General features: G+C 40.6%; 1 protein-coding gene across 1 annotated transcript; it reads right to left on the bottom strand.

Moving 5' to 3' along the window:
* Positions 1-11,216: 11,216 nt before the first annotated feature.
* LOC137669347 (dynein light chain roadblock-type 2-like) lies at positions 11,217-17,418 on the bottom strand. Its single transcript, XM_068411397.1, has 4 exons — positions 17,351-17,418; positions 17,078-17,153; positions 13,420-13,587; positions 11,217-11,527 (listed from the first exon to the last, which is right to left on the bottom strand). The coding sequence occupies exons 1-4, from the start codon at positions 17,351-17,353 to the stop codon at positions 11,484-11,486; spliced, it is 291 nt and encodes a 96-aa protein (XP_068267498.1). The 5' UTR covers positions 17,354-17,418; the 3' UTR covers positions 11,217-11,483.
* Positions 17,419-20,882: the final 3,464 nt, after the last annotated feature.

The raw sequence follows: 20,882 nt of genomic DNA, 5'->3' as shown, positions 1-20,882 counted from the left end.
AGCGGCTGGGCACAGAACAGCACGTGTTTAAGATATACTCCGAAAATCAATACTTAGTGCCTGCCTGGCAAAGAGAGAGAAGCAGCAGGGTCTGGTTGGCAGAGCTGAAGGAGCTGAGCAGCCACAGTGGATATGGAGATGAGAGTTGGTGCTTAGGAGCAGACGGGATGCATTTGGCCCAGTCTGATTTACTTTGCATACTCCTAAATGCGCTTTCCAGGCTTTTCCTATCGAGATGATTTATAATTGTTGCAGATGGTGTCTAGGCTAATCCCTGATGAGAACTCTCTTAGGCTCCTGACAAATTTGAATCTACAGCCACGTATTGCATCAGGAGTGTTGAGGCGTCTCTCTAACATGCTACAGAAATACAAATGACAGTGACTGTGGATGACCAGAACTGAATCAATGTAAACATGTAACATTGTAATAATATCAAAGAATGAAACGTTTCCTATTGTAATTATTAAAAGGAAACATAATTATTGACTGGCATTATCTTACAACTAAACATAGTTTTCTTACCTAAGTGGTGTTACTAGACCATCAGATAATGGGGCAGACAACAGAAAGGGATGCTACAGAACCAGGAGTTGTCAAAACGTAATACATTAAATGAGGCAGGTGGTAATGGAAGTAGCACGTCTCTAAGACTGCAGAAAAACTTGGCCATTGAGTAACTCTAATAATTGGAGGATATCTCTGTATTGTGACTCAGTACAAATTCTTATCAGGATAACATACTGTTTACTGCAGAGAAAATCTGTGGTTTTCCTCCAAAAGTAGGTGGTCACAACCCACCAATTGTAAATATTCTCCCTGGACACTCTTAAACAGCAAGAATCAAACAGATGAAATTCTGCCCACTTCAAGCTTTAATGAATGTCTGAGCAATATTAAGCCACTAATTGACTTGTACTGAGGTCAATGAAGAAGTTAAATCTGCAGTTAATGTCTCACAGACTCACAGAATCAACCAGGTTGGAAGAGACCTCAGGGATCATCGAGTCCAACCGTTGCCCTGACACCACCCTGTCAACTAGACCATGGCACTAAGTGCCATGTCCAGTCTTTTCTTAAACACCTCCAGAGATGGTGACTCTACCACCTCCCTGGGCAGCCCATTCCAATGTCTAATAACCCTTGCTGAGAAGAAATTCTTCCTAATGTCCAACCTGAACCTCCCCTGGCGAAGCTTGAGGCTGTGTCCTCTTGTCCTATCGCTAGTTGCCCGGGAGAAGAGGCCGACTCCCACTTCACTACAACCTCCCCTCAGGTAGTTGTAGACTGCAATAAGGTCACCTCTGAGCCTCCTCTTCTCCAGGCTAAACAACCCCAGGTCCCTCAGCCGTTCCTCGTAGGACAGACCCTCCAGACCCTTCACCAGCTTGGTTGCCCTCCTCTGGACTCGCTCCAACACCTCAATATCTTTCTTGAAGTGTGGGGCCCAGAACTGAACACAGTACTCAAGATGTGGCCTCACCAGTGCCGAGTACAGAGGGACGATCACTTCCCTAGACCGGCTGGCTACACTATTCTTAATAGAGGCCAGGATGCCATTGGCCTTCTTGGCCACCTGGGCACACTGCTGGCTCATGTTTAGCTGGCTGTCGATCAGCACCCCCAGGTTTCTTTCCGCCGGGCTGCTTTCTAACCACTGTTCCCCCAGCCTGTAGCGCTGCATGGGGTTGTTGTGGCCAAAGTGTAAGAACTGGCACTTGTTCTTGTTGAACCTCATGCCGTTGGTCTCGGCCCATCTATCTAACCTGTCCAGATTCCTCTGTAGAGCCTTCCTACCCTCCAGCAGATCGACACTCCCACCCAGCTTGGTGTCATCTGCAAATTTGCTGAGGGTGCACTCAATCCCTACGTCTAGATCATCTATAAAGATATTGAACAGCACCGGCCCCAGAACTGAGCCCTGGGGGACACCGCTAGTGACTGGCTGCCAGTTGGACTTTGCCCCATTCACCACCACTCTCTTAACTGTATCTTGCTGGAAGCCTGCATCAGGCCAGGACGCTCAGTTAGTTTCAGAAAGTGCAGTTACTTAGAGGAGACTTAGCTGAAAGTAAAAATCACTGAAAGGAAAATCGGCCTGGTTTAGGCCAAACCAGGACAGTGGTATTGCTGAGCAGCCAGCAAAAATCAGAGTTTCATATATTTTAATATAACTACATTGCTGTGGACATACAAACAACATCTGGCAAATGGAGTACAAGCAGTTACGTGGGTGACAGCCCATGTAGTACTCTGTACCTAATAAACCATTGAGAAAATATCTGTATAGATCAATATTTTTTCTGGTGGGACTCATTCTGAGTTTAATCTGAGGTCTTATGAATATATGTAAAATGGTAGTTTGGATCTTCTGTTACAAAAGGTGTAAATTCCTGACTTGATGTACAGGGGATGTTTCTTTCAACCGTAACAACAGCAGAAATAATTGTGGCTTATTTCAAGAAGCTTACTGCTCCATGTAGTAAAAGACATCAGCTACACTAGTTATCCAGGTGATATGTTGATCCCACCAAGGTCACTGGTCTATATATGATACAATAGTCTGCATTCAGAGGTGTTTCAGGATAACTTGGCCTCCTTTTTTCTGCCTGGGGAATCTACTCCTTCCACTGCTGCCTTTCCACTATCCTTTTGCTTTTTAGGCTCACCACCTTCCCTTTCATCTTCTTTCTGGGCAGGAGAAATAGAGGACATAAGCAAATTGCTTATGTGATGCTTGTTTGGTCCTGTACTTACCTATGGCTCAGATTATGCTGCTGAGGCCTTGGCTTCAGGGAGTTAGAGTAACAAGAACCTTTCTTCCTAATGCTGCACTGAGAACAGGCTTTGTGCTGAACTAGAGCGGAATGGGTGGCTTGCCTTCAAACACGTGTGCAAGACCAATCATAGTTTTAATTATAGTAATTATGAGAAATATGTCCAAAGAATTCTGGTCTCTTAAAGGTCATCAAGGAGCAGAAGTTCTCACTCAGAAACATTCTCATCTCCCTGCTGCTGTAGTAAATCCAGAGTAATTCCAGTGGCTTCAGTGGTGGAAGATGGGTTTATCCTGGAGCATCTGCTACCAGATTTTAGCTCATCAAATACTTAAAACTCCTGCAATACTTGGATGTTGTCTGCATAAACAAAGAGTCTTTGAAAGATCCACATCTGGAAGACACCTGCTTTCGCCAAGTTGGCTAAGTTTCTTTCCTAGGGGTTTCATACTGGCATTTCAGCTGACAGTTTGTCTCTATTTCAGTCACTTAGTTTTCTACCTCATGCATGAGAAGATGGCATTCAGACATTTCAGTTCATCTCCTTTTCGTATCTCTGAAAATTAGTTCCCAAGCCGATTGCCCCTGCATGCAGAGGATCGTGACGCTGTCTCCATATTGTCCCTGCCATCTGTCTCCGCTGTGTGACACTTTTCCGGGCAAGAAGATCTTTGCTCTTTGTGCATATCCGCAGAGCAGAAGGGTCTTGACTCAAGGAGGAAACACATGGCTTGTGCCTGACAGACACGCTTACTAGTCAGTGCTGAAGATTCATGGTACTAACTCGTATTAATTCAGGTCTATGTTTAAATGAGAAAGCCTAAGTGATTTTCTGAGCATGGTAATTGCATACACAAGCAAATGACTAGATGTATGTTTTTGACCAAATATCAAGCTGTGAATGTCCAGTGTATAAATTTTACATATTTGCAACTTGCAATTCCCAAATAACTACAGATCAAGAACTATCTGTAGGAGATATTTGGCAAATAATTTTAAATAATGAATACAGCTAAGATGATCATGATCTACTTGCAGACAACACTCGCAGGGAAGTGTAACTGTTATGAATTATTCAGCCAACTCTATTCAGAATTATATATTTTTTAGAACTATAATTAATGATCCATAAGAGTAAGTATGAGACACAATAACAAAGGTCTATTCTGTGCTACTTCTTCTGAAAGATTAAAATGAAATGCAGATAGTTTGGAAACCACAGACCTTGTTTTAGATTTGTCATCTGCTCTCTTAACTGACAGTGACTTTTGCTGCTTGTTTACTGCAATTTACTTAGTTACAGCATAAGTTACACATGATTATCTTCTCAATATGGTGCTAAGCTGACGTCTGTCAAGTTTAAAAGTCATAATAGGTGCTATTAGTCATTGAGATGATCCAAAGGCATAACGATTGGTATGACAACAAAACTGCGTAGTTTTTTTTTTTAAAGGCATAATAATTTCTAAAGAGAATTTTGGGTGGGCTCTACCGGCTCAGCAGCGAGATGATTTTAGTGCCTTAAAGGCTAGCAGAAGCAGAAGCCAGGGAGAAGTGTACAGCTGGTGGTCATGGAAACAGTTATCAGAATAATATCAATTAACCAAGCAAAATACATTGTTTGTGTCCTTGTTTGTTTGCATCCTTGTTTGTTTGCTGCAACAGAGCAGTAAGATTAAACTATCTGCTATTTGCATCAGAAACTTCATTTCTCGTGGGTTTGTAAAGCAGCCATTTCAAGCCATACCAAGCTGAAATTGCCTTGCAAGTCCTCAGCTCTAATGCTAATTAATATTCCTCTAAGTTCCTTTTCATTGTTTAAAAGTAGTTCAAAATAAAAATTCTTGGGTGTTTGAGATGCTTTTTAAATTTTAATTTAAGGACAAAGCAGGCTGTTAAAAGCCTTTTTTTCCAAGTCATTAAGGCTTGAGGCCGCTCCTAATGAAGTCAGAGACCAAATTTTCTTTGAGTTTAATGAGAAGATGGTCAGCAAGCCACTGGCTTGCCTTCATCGCTTGGGCAACTGTGGGGAAGGAGGAAACTGCAGCAGTTACATTTGAAGCACGGTGTCTTTCCACAGTCTTTGCAAGTCTGGTCAGCCACCCTCATCACGCCTGGCTTTGCATAATGCACGTCCTCTATCCACGCTCTGTAATCACATGGATGGTTACCCTCCCAGGGTACCTTCACTTTGCTGTGAATCGGCAGATTCAGAAGGCTGCACAGTGTTTAGGAAGATAACCTGATATTTATTGTCAGTGCTTGGAGAGTAAAATATTGGTCCATTGAAAAGAAGCGGGGGAACCAGCTACCCGGGGGGATGCTCGGAGGTATTTAACCAGATTTCCTCCATGAAAATCAGTAGCACGGCACAGAGGATGTTGCCCTGTTCACGGAGCAGAAAGTGGTGTTTGCGGTAGACTCCCTGGGTCAGGGGCAGTGGCTTTTCCTGCTGGAGTGAGTCACGCACAGAAGTTACATAGTTAATGGTTAATAATGCTTTTATTTTTCAGGTCTGTGTCAAAGGAATTTGTTGAAAAGGATTTAGTTGATAATACCGACAATTACCTGTTCTGTTTTTACTGTGTCTTCCTGTGCGGAGATGTTTTAAAATCATTTTCCCTTTTCTCCCATTCTGCTATGTGGCCAAACCTGTAAATAGCCAAAGCCAAATGCTCTAAAAAAGCCAGAAATGAAAATCTGAACTAGATGCACCAAAATGCAAGAAAAAATGAATGTATTCATGAGAGGAAGCAGTCAAGTTATAAAGGTAGAAATTAGGTGGACAAACCCAGCCAATGTCTGAGAAAAGCATAATGATAGGAAAGGAAATACAACCACCAGTATGGATGGTGTAGAAAGAGAAGTCCTGAACATTTATCTTAGAACAGTGATAGCTGATTTAATAATTCAGGTGCATGGATGGAAACATGCCCTGCAATAGGAGGGTGTATTTTTCTTGCTGGAGCTCCAGGGACTCCCCTATTCCATCATCAAAGCATTGTTAAATCAGTCATGTGTAGTCTAGAACTAAGAATAATGGTTTTAAAAAGATTTTAACTGAATTTATCCATCATGTGGTCTTTGTGCATTTGTTCATTGTATGTGTAAAACATCAGCCAAAAATGATTTACAGCAATTTCCAGTAACAGGCCACTGTAAATTCTCCCAGGCAGAGGATGACTATGTGAAAATAATTATACATGAATATCCAGCTGAGATCTTTTGAGCCACTAGAAAAGGGTGGTATGTAAGCAGTTTTGTAACAGGAGTGATAACACATGCACATGCATACTAATGCTGTAGAAAAGTTGTAAGACATCCACATGGGCTACATTGCAGATGCAGAATTAAACCAGAAATATTTTTGCCGATAGATTTGCAAGTTCAAAATTTGGTTGGGCTTTCAAAATCTCGAAGAAAAATACCAAAACCAATTCAAACACTTGGGCTTTAAAGTCATGTAGGCAGCTTTGAAAACTGTAATTCTGGCTCATATTATGAGTGTCTTCAGGATAGTAGAGCACTGAACTAGCGTTAGAGCATACAATTCAGCAACATATGCAATGTGTATGTCAGCTCAGTTAAAATTTCCAGTGCTGTTAAATAAAGATGTATTAAAAGATAACCTATGCCTGCAGTCCAAGGAAACAAGGGAAGAACTAAGGGTCTAATGAGGTAGTGGTATCATGGTGCAAGAGTGAGTTGGGTCTGGAAATCTGGGATATGGGAGTCCCAAGGAGATAAGACACAAGTGGAGTGTGACATCTGTGAATGATCACATCTACAGTATGTATTGCTCATGTTTAGTCATTCTGCACTGAACAATAACCTGCGTTGTTGAGCCTTTCTGTGGTAACTTAAAGGGTAGCCAGCTATGTTGGGATGTGTTTTTGAACTCATAGTTTATACTATGAGTAAACTGGTTTTATGCTGTAGTCATGGGAACTCTGTCTTCAAGCAGTATGTGTAATGAATAATATATTATGAGACTATTCACTAAGATTTCTTGTGTGCTATAATATTAACAATTTCCCACGTGTGGGATTCATATTTATCCCTCTGTATATTGAAGGATAGCATAAGTAGATGATGTCTGTTGTGCAGCATGCACACTTACTCTGATGTAGTATTTGTTAAAATTATTTCCAGAGCATGTGGAATACAGGCCATAAAATACCTCCTAATCTCCTAACATTATTAATGAAATAAAATAGTGTTATTCATTACCCATAAGGAGAATTTAAAAATAAGCTCCACATTTAAAAGACAGGTTCTGTAATGGCAGCACAGAAAAGCCTGTCCCCAGGGGCTGCCAGCGGTGTGTGCGCAGGCTGGCTGTGGTGCACACTGTGCTCTGTTTGGGGAATACGGTGCAAGAAGCTTTGAACTGTAGACAGGTCCTGAAATATCATGTAGCACATTACTAGGCACTAGCAGCTGTGGTCTCAGTTTCTTGGGCAAATTTTCAAATCTTGGCATGCCAAAGTATTAATTTCTGATCAAGATAATGTAGCACACAGCCCTTGAGTCTAATATGCAGAAATAATTGTTTCTACAGCAGACAACTGAATCCCCAGCTCAGTGATTAAGTGAGCGCAAGTGGGGAAGGTGAATTCGATGCGTGGTTCAGTGTTGAGTGAATGTCGGGGTCTTGGCTGCTTAACTTCAAACCTGGACCCTCATAGTGTGGAGTCAAGAGCAGATTCTGTTCTCTGGATATTCAGCTGTGCTCAAGGACTGAGCTGGCACGGGAGCCAAGCAGGGTGCGTGAGTGAGCGACCCTCGCGAATCGATTGATGATCAGTTGGTGCAGTGGGTGGAGGAAGGTGAAACGAGTTTTCCCAGTTCACAGTGGGGCAATACGGTATCTACGCACCTCTCACTTCTAAACAAACTCAGCCCCTTTTCAATTTATCGCCGCATACTGGGGCCTTACGGGGAAGGCTTGCACCTGCACAGTCTGACCTGGGCATGGTGAACCAAGATAGGTCTCTACAGTCCAACATCTTTTCAAATAATAGAATTATGAGAAGTTATAATGCAGAAGCATAACTGGAGAAAGAGTTTTTTGCCAAGTGTTATGTTGGGCTTCTCCTCTTACAATTTTAGAGTCAAGTTCTATGCCTTTTATGTTACTTGAAGCACGTCCCTCCATGCTCCAGGTAACAGCACATAAGCATTCATTTCTTTATCTGGATTTAGCATGATTGCAAAGTGTCCTGGACTTTTTAAGAAAATCTTTCGGAAATTGATTGTTGGATGGGATACAGCTTGTGAATGACTAACGGGTTATATTGATGTCTGTTGATACAATTTTTGTAGTTCTGTAAATGACTATGACTTTTATAATGCCTCCTACCTCTGCTGTAAATTTGCTCCTGTAGATACTTTACCCTGACCACGTTTGCTAAAGCTGGCGTTGCTTTCAATGCTGACGTATAGGCATATACGACATGCAGTGCGGGTGCACGTGTATTTGCATTATCCCCACTCTAAATGTATCCCACAGATAAAGACTCCCATTAACTTACACTTGGCTGTGCTTCACACAGACATTATTCAAACACATCATGAAGTTGGACTGCTGAAAAAGCATGCACAAACCTGGTACTCCTTTGTCTGACAGCAGCTTTCATGTACGCAGGACTTCCATTTAGAAACTCTCAGTGAAAGGCTGTGCAAGAATGGGGTTTTCTTGGTGCGATTGGATGCCGTTTATATGGGATGGAGGCCATAAGTAATCAAGATGTACGTGCAACGCTATTTCCACAGCTTGTATGGGCAAAGGTCTCTTGTGCTGTTGATGCATATGTTCACAGGTCTTTCACCAGTGAAAAAGTCACTCTACCAGTCACACCTCATTCGAATGACAATAGATGGAAATTTCCTATTGTTGATGTCACAGAGGAGAGCATTTTTCCATTAATCTTTTGGCATTTTTCAAAGACTAACAATGCAATTACACCAAGAAATGGGTTTTTGTATGGGTATATCTGAAGGACAGAAATGGATTGCATTTATAAGACATGTTTCCGGGCTTATATTTGGTTTTGTGCGTTGCAAATGTGCTCCCAATGTCAGCAGGTGTGTGTAGATGATATCACTGACTTGTGAAAAACAAAGTCTGTTTAGCACAGGTAAATACCCTTGCAAATATCGCAGTGCTGATTCAAAAAGGAGGCTACGAGTGTGCTGCTATACTGCCTTGCTTAAACAGCTCTTTAGTAGGAGAGCAACATCGGGCATTTTCTCATACTGTTGAGAAATCCTGCCATGGGGAAATCATAGTTCCAATGAGACCAGTTACTTAATTGCAGAGATTAATCATGAGTGCAGGAATGGTAGGGAATGGAGGTTAGGATGGTGCTTTCTGCTTAAAGTTGAGTGCAACTGACTGTCAGGGAAAGAGGAAGGAATGGCTGTTATGTGGTTTTATTTCAGGGTTTGGGTTACTGCAATGTATGCTTTGGGAGTGAAGAGCAGGAAAGGGGCTCGGAAGGCCTTGGGATGCTGTGTGCTCTATTGTCAGTGGATGTGCAGCAAGCTAATTTAGAGAGCGGCAGCATTTTCCTGCTGATTTCATAACCTGCAGGACACGCTGTGCAGCAATGGACGTTCGGTTGTCTGCCATCTAATGGCCACACAAGAAAGGAAACGGACCTGCTTTCAGCCTGTGGGCTACGAAGCACTGGGGATTCTTGAGCTAAATAGACATGAAAATAAAAAGAAATGCAAGCTCTTGCTCACAGGTTTAAGTGTGTTACACAGGGGCTTACATTACCATTAAAAAATGGTGTGAAGCCACAGTAGAAAACTGCTAAAACCTAGAAAAGAATTCCTGTCTTTGCCTGCCATGTGGTGTTTTTAAAGACTGCATATCAAAAGGAAGCATCAGTCTATGTAGGAATGAAAATGCATAATTTGAGACATTTTAAATTTTCCTTTATTTACTTATTGAGCAAGTGAATAATTCTGTTCTTCCTTCTTCTCTCCAGTTCCCCCCTCCACTGACACGCACACCCCCATTCTTTCATTATAATGTGCAATATATGAGATCTCTCACTGACGGGGAGTGTTAACACACACCTATGCCTTTTCCTCTTGGGCAGATCACAGTGGCATCTGCAATAACTGACACCAGTTCCATGGCACTGAGAAGGTGCTTGAGGTAAAACTCTGCTACAATAACATAGAAGAGAAGGGGAGATGTTCCGCTTTAATATCCGTTCCATCCTTCTTATCTATATTAGAAATGTCTGTCACCAAGGGTGTCTGAGTAGAGCTGAAATTATGAAGCACCTTCTAGATTCCTTTATCTCCTGGAACAACATTAATACTTATAAGTAGTAAAGGATACTGCGTGAAGGAAAGAGCATCATTTGCCTATGCTGGCGTGTTTGTTTAGGAAACATAACTTCTAATTTCATAATGTTATTTGAAATGCCTTCCTCTGCTCTAAGAAAATATCCACTTTTGTTGTTCTTTGTGAAACAGAAGCTGAAGATAGCAGGCTTGCTCACAAAAGCTGATTTGAATATGCTAATGTTAACTTAAGCATTCAGTTGCCAAATTTTCATGTGAGGATTTTTTTTGTAGTGTGCACATTTAATATTTGTTCCCCATGCTTATCTGATCCACAGGCACTGAGTAAATACTGTCTTTGAGTATGATCTACAGCAGAAGTCAAAAAAGACACTGTAAAATGGAACTCCTCTTCCTAAATATGGATCTCCTTTTTCCTCTACCTTTCCCTGGAAATTCAGGGAACCTGTTCCACACCCAAAGGGCTTATGAATTTTTTGGGGGGGTTGATACTTTCAGTGTACCCTGTTCAATGTAACTATTGAAAATTCTTCAGAAATAAATTCTGAGTACTTTCATTATTATTTAAGGGTAATTTGCAGAGATGATAGCCAAAAATTGCATGTATTTGGACTAGCTGATTTTCTGCTTGGTTGCATCCTGAAGGAGAATTAACCTTTTCTCTTTCAAATTGTCCGCAGAGCTCAAGGAATCAGTTCCGATCTCCTTGTGGCCTTTGCTTTCCTGGTAGTCACTGTATTTTTCACAGGGGTCTGTTTTCAGTCCTACTGTGTCCCCAAACGTGAATGTCCTGAAATTCAGAGTAATGCAAATCAATACCATGATCTGTGAACTGATATACGATGTACCTCTGCTGTTATGCTTAATTAACTCAGGACATTCCAGACTTTCTCTTCAAGCATCAGTCTTCCTTCCTCCCATGGATGCTGTGAAGTCCTGCAGTTTTCTTTGGTTCGTGTAACTGTGGTTACTGTAGTTCATAAGGACACATTTATAGATGTATGTATACATGTGATCTGCAACTTCCCATGAGGGACGATTTCTCCTCCAACATAATGTTAGAAGTGTAAAGCGAATGATTTAATTGCAAGAATAGCTTGAACATCCATTAAAGAGAGTTTTAAGCATTTTGCTTTATTATTGCTCTTCTGAGTATCAAGATAATGCATATGTCAAAATATTGTATGTTTATGATTTGCTCAAACACAAACTGATACAGCCACAACTGAGAACTTTGACTGAAATGTTGTCAATGTAACGGTTACACTTTACGTAAAATTACTTAGTGCTATGTTTGATATTAAGTATCAACAAGTAATACTACTCTAACACGCAGAACTACATAACTGTCTCTAAACATATCGTTTAGTCGTAGGAGGACTATTTGCATGGCTCCTGAACAGCAATCAGGAGACGCTCCTTATCTGCAAAATATACAAAAATGTTCAGTTAAAATATTACATCTTATTTCCAGAAACTCTTTATTCATCTATTCCTCTCCAACTTTTTATTTGCTTATAACACATAAGCAAAAGCAATAGCATTTATATAAAAAATTTAGAAAATGTAAGCACTTTGTACAAAAATCTACGATTACAGATAAAAAAAGTGTGTCATAAAGCTTAACTATAGCATATTAAAACTATTTTCATAAGCAGTAGATTTGTTTTCAAGAAGCTGTAAAGATGTTTAAACAAGATGAAGAAAGTCCCAAGATAAGCACCTGGAAGCTAGCACTTGTTATAATAAAAAACTTTTGACATCTGCAGCCTCTTATGCAGGTGCAGGGAACTTCTTTCAGTTCACTAACTAGTTTATTCAAAATTGAGAACCCCATTTAGATGTGAAAAAAGCAGAAAAGATTTGACTACACTTCTGCTATGAATAAATTCTAAGCATGCCAGATTTTGCCTAATAATTCTAAAGGCCCAGGGAAGTTCTGGAAACAATTCAGTTGGACAGCTATTTAATGTTACCTATTTTTAAATGAAACATTTCTCAAAAGTATCCAGTGAATTTAGGAGGGTCCTATCTGATTTGGAGAGTTAAGAAGCTGCACTCCTGCATTGCCACTTTCATCCAAAAGCAACTTAATATCAAATACAATCAAGCCTTTGAACAACTGATCTCCCCGTTAGCAAAAAAGCTTCACGTTTTATACCACTTATTTTCAGGTCAACATGCTTTAATAGTTCCTAGTCTAAAAGCCACCTCTAAAACATAAGTGAAGGGCAAACACAAAATAAGAATCAAGTGCATCGGTTCAAACCAATGAGCAAAAGATCTGATTTAAAAAATGCATTAGGTTTATACTCCAAAATAGAACCTAAACTAAAATTTTAATCTTAGTATCAGCTGATGACTAATGTTACACTTAGTGACAGTGCCAGACTTCTGTCACGCATACTGGTTTCATAGCAGCATTATAAATGATTCCAGCGAGGCAAGGTAACGCATACCTCGTGCAGTACCTCTGCTCTACATTTGCTAGGAAATCGCCACCAGAGGACTACCCCAGTGAAGGCGTTCCACCACTACAAGCTCAGAGCCAACGTCCTCCCCAGTGGCTATGCTGAGGAGATCCCTGAAGCTTCCTTTCTGTTCTGCGTGCCTTCATTGGGTATCTCTGTCAAAATCTGGCATACCACTAGTCTCTCAGTTAGCTGGTGCACACATTAGGATCTCAGCCCCAACCAAGCACTTCCACTTTGCCTGATTCATCCTGTACTAGTAACTGACCACAGCTTCACCACAGCTCATCTGGCCTTGTTAGCTCTTTTAGAGACACAACTAATGATACATATATTTGTATTTACAGGTTGCTATATTGCCCTGGTTGTTTTCAGGAGAATAATTCTATGACAGTTACTATGTTGGTGATAATACTGCATACCTGTGACACAAATCCCACCTCTGGCTAGGCAGTTATGATAACATACCAAGTAAAAGATAATTTTTAGGAAAAAAAAGATTTTTTTTTTTTTTTTTGCATCTGTTTGGAGCTAAAATGGATTTGCTGCCTTTAATACTATATATATATGCACACACAATGCTTGACTTGCCCAGTTTTCCTTTGTGAAAACCCATGGGAACCAGACCATTCATCAGATCTGGACTTGTTTGGTTGTCTCCAAGCTTGAATACTATAAACTCTGTACCTAAAAATACTAACACATCTGGTTACATGGTGAATATATAGTTCTGTTTTCACATCCTTGTTTTCAAAATGCATTTTCTACAGTAACCTTCTTTGTGAAGAATGAAAAGAAACTTAAAAGGACATACAATTCGATTGTTATTTTCATAGAAATATTACCTGCAGCAACCATGATTTCGTGTTTCTTTGATCTGATCCTAAGGTAGGTTAGATCATTCTCAGGATCAAGATCTCTCACTGCGCTCCTAGCTTTCATGGTGAGCTCTCGAATAAGACTTGCATATTGGGCTGTTGTAGAGTAATCAAAAGTTGTTCTTATTGGAACTCCTGCAAACAAATAATTTTTAATAATCATTCAGTTAAGTTGCATGTTCTTCATATACAGCAGATCATAAAAGAAAAACCAAGGATTTCATAGGTTTTTCCGGTTTGTAGCAGAAAGGAGTTATGTTGATTTCAGATATCTACATGCTTCTTAAAGTATAATTTATATTAATCAGTGGCAATTAAACATTCAGTTGCCTTATGAAACTTTTGAAGGAGCCTAATTGCTGTTTAAGGCTCTTAAATACCTATCAAATTCCATTCTGTAGTACTTAACCAGTTATGGTGCTTCATCAGTTTAAACACTGTCATTGAGTTTGTATCTTGGCTGCAAGAATCTAACCCGTACTGTAACTGCAGCACTTGGCGGGTGCGGTGATAGAAATGACACGTCCCCAGTGAAACACCAAGAGCAATCAAAGGGCAGAAGTGGCATGTCTGCAGTTGGCAAGGAAACCCACCCTTGGAACAATTCCTTCCTGTTAGTGGCAATATATTGACAATTGGTAATACATCAATTGTGTCTTGGTCCCTGCTATTAAATATATGACCACATAAGGCAAGATTAATTTTTGATGATTTAATGAATCATTGTTTATCAATGATTTGTCAAATCATGCATTTTATGTTAATAGGGTACCAGGTGAAACTAAAAAAAGGGTTCACAGTAATCCTGCAAATGTAAAACTGTGTGGCTTTAATCAGCTTGTTTCACTAATAAAAAATGTATTTGACCAAAGACAACAGATTACAAGCTGGCAAGGCAACCTCTTTGCGTACACTTGTATTGCATCTTCCAGATGGACAGGACAGGAATACAAAAATACAGTAATATGACTTAAGTTGAAGAATTTGATTACGAAAGAAGAATTAACATGCAAAAATAATGAATGCCAGGTAAAGAATTAGAGGCAAAGGAGCAAAAGAAATACTAGAACCACCTCAGATATGAGACTATTCCATAATTTTCCTAGGAAAGTGTTATTTGAATCACTTGAAGCCTGTGTCATCACTTGAGAAATAACTCTGCACTGGTAGCATGTGTGGTGTGGAGAAGTGTACAGAATGACCCAGTACATCCTTTGTGTCTGATGTTTATTACACAGAGATTGGAAGGGATGTTCTAATGGAAACAAACAGGTGTTCCCAAGCACTGCATTAGCATGAGAATATCTGTATAATCACAGCATTGAATAGTAAGTCACTTAAAAGCACCAATGAATTAGTGTCAAGTTTACATGACCTTGTATCTAAATGATTGCTTCAACAAATACAGCACTTTTAATGAAAATGGTGAATGTTAAATGATCCTCCAAGGTCTAATAACAACAGGAAAATGAGTTGACACTAGTGACATCCTCAGATTAAAGCTGAGCTATGCTTACTTTAGGACAAATTCTCTTTGCCTCTGCCACCCAAATTAGACAAAGGCAAATAAATCCTTCATTACAAATGCTGTACTGTGATCCTTCTCAGCTGTGAAGGACAGCAACCATTTATGAAATTTTGCAAATAAACAATGTACACTTAGCACAGGTTTCAATGAACAAATCAACTTTGAGCATTAAAATCAATGACAGGCAATGTTTGTACCAGGATTCTTTAATTTGCTATTTCACCTGCATACTATTACACCTAAGTGTACCTACACTATTACAGAAATCTTAGTAAAAGACAAGTGTTCATGTTAGTGAGGAACAGAGGGTTTCATCTTTTTAGGAAACACCAACAGCCTAAGAAACCCCACTACTGCACCACTGGTTTGAGTATTTTTACTGTGATTAATTTAACTTGAACATTTGTTTGAAATGTTTCAGGATAGAGAGAAATTAAATTTAATTTTCTACAGAAAGATTTGAAGTAATTAGATTGACCAGTGCTAATTATGGATATTGGGAGATATTACAAAAACTTGCAAACCTACTTTGAGGTTGAGTTTGTGGCATCTAACTTCTTGGTACCTTGAATACATCCTCATGGAGTACAGGCTCTTTTGCATTCACATCTGGCATCTGGTCTTAAAACATTTCTAAATGAGAAACTAAAACCAAAATTCCTGCACTAGTCTTGTCCGTCGGCTTCAGACTGGCCACATGTTCTACAGGTTTGTGAAGATGAAGTGAGGACATGGAGGGACTTTATACCTTGATGTGAATAGTCTAATGTGCAAAAAATGGGAGTGGAATGTTCTTCCTCCTTTGCAAATCAAATTGAGACAGAAGGAATCCAAAACAGCCTTTCTAAAAGCACGCTATTGTCCTAACTCTGCACAGCTATGGCTGAGCTTTCCCTCAATACTGTAGAGTGACCACAGGTAAAGATGACTGCAGTAGTACTCCTGATGGGGACAGCGTACCAATATTGTGCCAAGAAGTCAACCATTCCAAGTGACAGAACATAAGAAAACTGGGTTATTTTTCCATTAGATTACATTGGTGGTTTTGCCTTGAGAAATGTATCACTCTGCAAGCTCAAAAAGGATCATTTGTGTTACCTAAGTGCTTGATTTTGTTCATTTCTTGTTTGCAGCTCAGTCTAAGTGCTCATTGGATCAAGTCACACTCTGTTTACTGAAACAGACTACAGAAATGGCTGAAAGAGTACTTGTTCTGAAACCAGACTGCATTTCAGCTTAGTGAACAGCCATATCTAGACATGAGCATGTACAGGCACAAAGCAGCTTTTCAGTATCTTACTTAACATGTCCAGGCACACAAATGAAATTGTCCTCATTTCCTAAAGACTAAATAACATTTAGGCTTCCTTCTTAGTGTTTTTGCCTCCTGTTGCTAAACTGCTGCTAGTGCAATTGATTTTTTAGGGGATTGTAAAAGTGAAGGAGGTCAACTAAATTGTGGGCAAGGTAAATTGAGTGAGTTGTCTTTGTGGTGTTTGTTTTTTTTTGTAAAGGAACGATTAAAACAGGTTAACCTGGGCAGCCTAGCTTCTGAAAACCGAGGTCCATGAGCAGTTTCCCTTTTGGCTTGCAATCTTAAGGATCACAGCCAAAGCTGGCCTGACATGAAACTTGCTCTTCCACCTATGACAACACACCATAATACAATTTAAAGAAGTTGTGAATATTTAGCAGTGCCAAGGAATGGTTCCCACAGTAGGAGACCAACTTTGTTCAGTAGATACTATTCTTGTGGTGTTTTGTTCTATTAGAACTTTTCAGATGAAGGACATGAACTTTTCAGATTATGATACTTGTAGTTATTTCTTCAGAGAAGATTTATGTCAAGGCTCTTGACTTTTCTGCTTTCTGTTATCTTGAATGAAAAACTATGTCATATGGAGAGCTTCAAGAAACAGCCACAAAGCAAATGTTCATGTCTTAAGATGAAACATGTATTGAAAATTGCACCACCTCCATAAAACACTGCCATTGGATTGCGTTAACGCCTCATGATCTGCAATTTTGTGCTCATGACTTACTACACTCATTGCCGCTACCAAGTTTGTTACTTGGAGAAAGCAGAGGACGTTTTACCTTCGGAGTTTATAGCAATAGTTCCGAGAACCCCTTTGTGGGCTTCAATCCGCTTCAGGGTTTCCTCCACTTCGGCCTGCGAGGAGAGAGGACACCACAGCTAGGCCGCAGCCACCACAGCTCCGCCCGACGGCGAGCGCGGGCCCCGGGGAGGAGGCCGCGGGCTCGCCGTGCACGAAAGCAGCTCCGGGGCTGCGCCCGCTGCCCCCCGGCCGCTTCCCCCCCCGCCCGCCCTCTAGTCCTCCCGTCGCCGGGCGGGAGCGGCGCCATTACCATGGCCTCCCTGCCGTTGCCCCGGAGCGGCGGAACTGACGGCGCGGAGCGGCAGCGCGAGCCGCGCGCGGCCCTGAGGAGGCGGTGCCGGTGCCGCCCCCGCGAGGCTGAGGGCTGCGCGCGGGGCCGGCAGCTGCGGCGTGGGGCCGAGGGCTGTGCTTGTCCGCAGAGCTCAAGGAATCAGTTCCGATCTCCTTGTGGCCTTTGCTTCCCTGGTAGTCACTGCATTTTTCACAGGGGTCTGGTTTTAGTCCTACTGTGTCCCAAACGTGAATGTCCTGAAATTCAGAGTGATGCAAATCGATGCCATGATCTGAACTGATATACGATGTACCTCTGCTGTTATGCTTAATTAACTCAGGACATTCCAGACTTTCTCTTCAAGCATCAGTCTTCCTTCCTCCCATGGATGCTGTGAAGTCCTGCAGTGAATCTTGTTGTTATGACCTAAGTTTTCTACAAACTGAGAGATTCAATTTGTCAAGGTGCCAGGCAAAGGGAACACAAAGTTGGAATTCTCCTGGCTACTCTAATTTAGGTGCCTGAGATTTGAAGAATCAATAGGCGAATTATCTTGCTGTCTCTAGATTGTAACTTACTAATTACAACATAATTAAAAGGATGACATCAGTTTATTTAGGGAAACTGTGGCTTTTTCTGCAGGTCCACCCCGAACTTATGTCCTTCTCAGCTGAGACAGTGGAGCTGGTGGGATTGATTCCTCTTGCTAGAAAAACCCTCTGTTATTGAAAGTGCTGCTGTCACTGTTTAGTTCCAAAACTAACTGAACAACTCTTCAAAATAATATTAATTCCTAATTGCATTTTCAGATTATTGTGATATTTTACTAATCTGCCCTTTTCAAATTCATTATTATTAACACTTACAATCAGATAGTTTCTTCAGAGAATCCAGTGTGGTCCAACAACCACCCCTCAGGAAGTTAACAGTAATTATATATACGTGATTTATATACAAATACAAACATATATATGCCCGTCATATATATATAATACTGCTGTACATGAAGCCTGGTGTCCTCAGTAGATCTGAGGAACTTCTCCCTGAAATTATGTTGGCAAGTACAATTAATACATGAGAAACTACACAGTCTGATAATTCATTCACTGGCACTAGGAGAATTTCATATTTAACATCTCAGGGCTTCTTAGATGAACTGTGAACATCCTTAACGAATACTGTCCACTTCAGACCGCTTTGACTTAATATTTAATACTCCCTTGCTCACCATTACACTCCCTTCTAAGAATCCTGTCACAAGAATGCCCTTACCAGACCTGAAAAAATACAAATACATAAATTCCTGCAAGTCTGCACAAGTGACAAATAGCAGTTCATTATCTTACAAATGCTTTATCACTTGCACAGTTTGTGAATCCCTCGCATTGTATCCCATAGTTACATTCAATCAATTAACGTACAAACATAAGACCACAGATCTACACACATCATGAGTTAAGCTGAAAGTATAACTGAAAAATACACCATTTCATACTTCTATATGCATTATATAATGTGGACTAAATGACAACTGTATGTCTAAAAAACTAAGTAACTTCACAGAAAGCCAGACTACCAATGCACTGAATGTGCATTAAATGAAATATATAAAAGCATTTAATTGGCAGATGAGCAAAATACAGAATGAACATCTGCCTTGATTGAATCAGCTGGCCAAAGCTGTTGTCCCGTGAGGCACCATGCAATTTGAAAAATCATATGTTAAGGAAAATCCAAGGTACTTTATTTTGAAAGTGGGAGGCTCTCTGAGGACTTTCTCTTTTAGTTTATTTTGAGGACCCCAAACGCATGATACTGACATAAATTACTCCTTGGCTGATTGCCTAACTAGCATGTTGCAATTCAACTCCAGCGCTGCCTTTCAACGAACAACAGCCATTCTTGACATTCTCAACATTCCCTTGATAAAATGGTCATCTGTGAAATTAATCTCTTTCATGCTACTTTTTTCCTCAACCTCTCCCCCACCCCGTTAATTGTTAATTAGTAAAAACTCTGCTGGTTCACATAAATGACAGCTGAAATGACTTGGTGTAACACTTCTGTAGTGCTCAAATAATGTAAAAATTTATTTCCCTGTATTTTGTCTGGACGCCTCTGTTCCTTTTCAGTGGCCCACCTTTGTTCGGATCAATGTGCTGAAGAGGGTTTGCCACTAGGACTGGTAGAGACTGAACTATTGTTACTTCTATTTCCTGCTGAAAGACCTAAATGAAAAGTTTACACGTGTTCAGCTTGCTTTTGCTAACAGAAAATAGGAACAAATTACCAGGGAATGAAATGGAGTATTTCAATTTATGCTCCCTAGTGAAGATGTTGCCAAAATTGTATAATACTACAGTGCTTTCAAGGAAACCCGATTAGAGGCTGTCCTGGTAAGAGCAGCTGGCAGAAGCACAGCTCTGTGTTTGCGTAGCATTTGTTACTACACACATCGTCATAAGTGGACCAAACTTTGCCCTCTTATCTGCATCTATGCCTCTCGTAGGAACAGGGGAAGAAACTAATTTGTGAGCAGTATTTGACCCCTGGAGAACTACACGCATCTGCTTAAGGCCATTTTTCCACATAAAAACACTTTTCAGCGAAATGATTTAGCATGTGTTTAATTTTAATGATTTGGCTTAAGTGTCTTTTTGAGTGCTTTATCAAGCTACAGCAATCATCAGCTGCTTAATAAATATTGGATTAAAGTCTGTAAAGGGAACTAACACATGCATTAGGAAGACAAAAACGAAGGAACGTTGCCAGACACGAAGCTTGTCTCTTTGCAATGCGCTACTGCGTTCTTTGGGCTGAAGGACATTTTTCAATGATGCCGGAAATCGCAACACCAATATTATTTTTGACAATAGAAAAGTGTAACAGGGATTGTAATTCCGGCAGTTTTCTGGACTTAAACAGTGAAACCTCCACAGAATTTAATGCTGTTAGAGAAAACTAGGGAAACAAAACTATTAGCCCCAAATACACATTAACAGGAGTTGGAATTCAGCAATAGTTTTGGGTATGTGCTGAAATGAAAAATCTGGGCTTTGGATTGGTATGCGTTTGACGTGCCAGGATATTTGTAGAATAAATGTTCACTAATGCATAGCAATAACTAGGTTGGGTTTTTAAAATTATCACAACAGAAGCAGAGAAGATAACAAACAAAACCAGATTTTTTAAAAGCATTGCCACATGTCAATATATTGTTTCATTAGAAACAACAGTGGTTTTCCAGTGCACAACTGAAAAACCCTCCAGCAGTAAGGAAATCCCTCTGGCACAGCACTGACTGCAGTAAGTGCCACCAATAGTGTCCCGTGGATTTACATGTCCTTAACATGGTGAATAGCCCTGCCCAGCTGGATCGAGACGCTTCACTTCCATCACACCGGGCCTCTCTGCCTTTGGCTTCGCCTCCTCTCAATACGCAGTGGCACTGACTCTTCCGTGGTCCTGCCGCCCACTGCCTGGGCATGGAGTCTGCCTGCCAGCCTTTGAG

Source organism: Nyctibius grandis, chromosome 12 (assembly GCF_013368605.1).
Source record: "Nyctibius grandis isolate bNycGra1 chromosome 12, bNycGra1.pri, whole genome shotgun sequence".
NCBI classification, from domain to species: Eukaryota; Metazoa; Chordata; class Aves; order Nyctibiiformes; family Nyctibiidae; genus Nyctibius; species Nyctibius grandis.
This window is presented reverse-complemented; position numbering and strand designations above follow the sequence as displayed.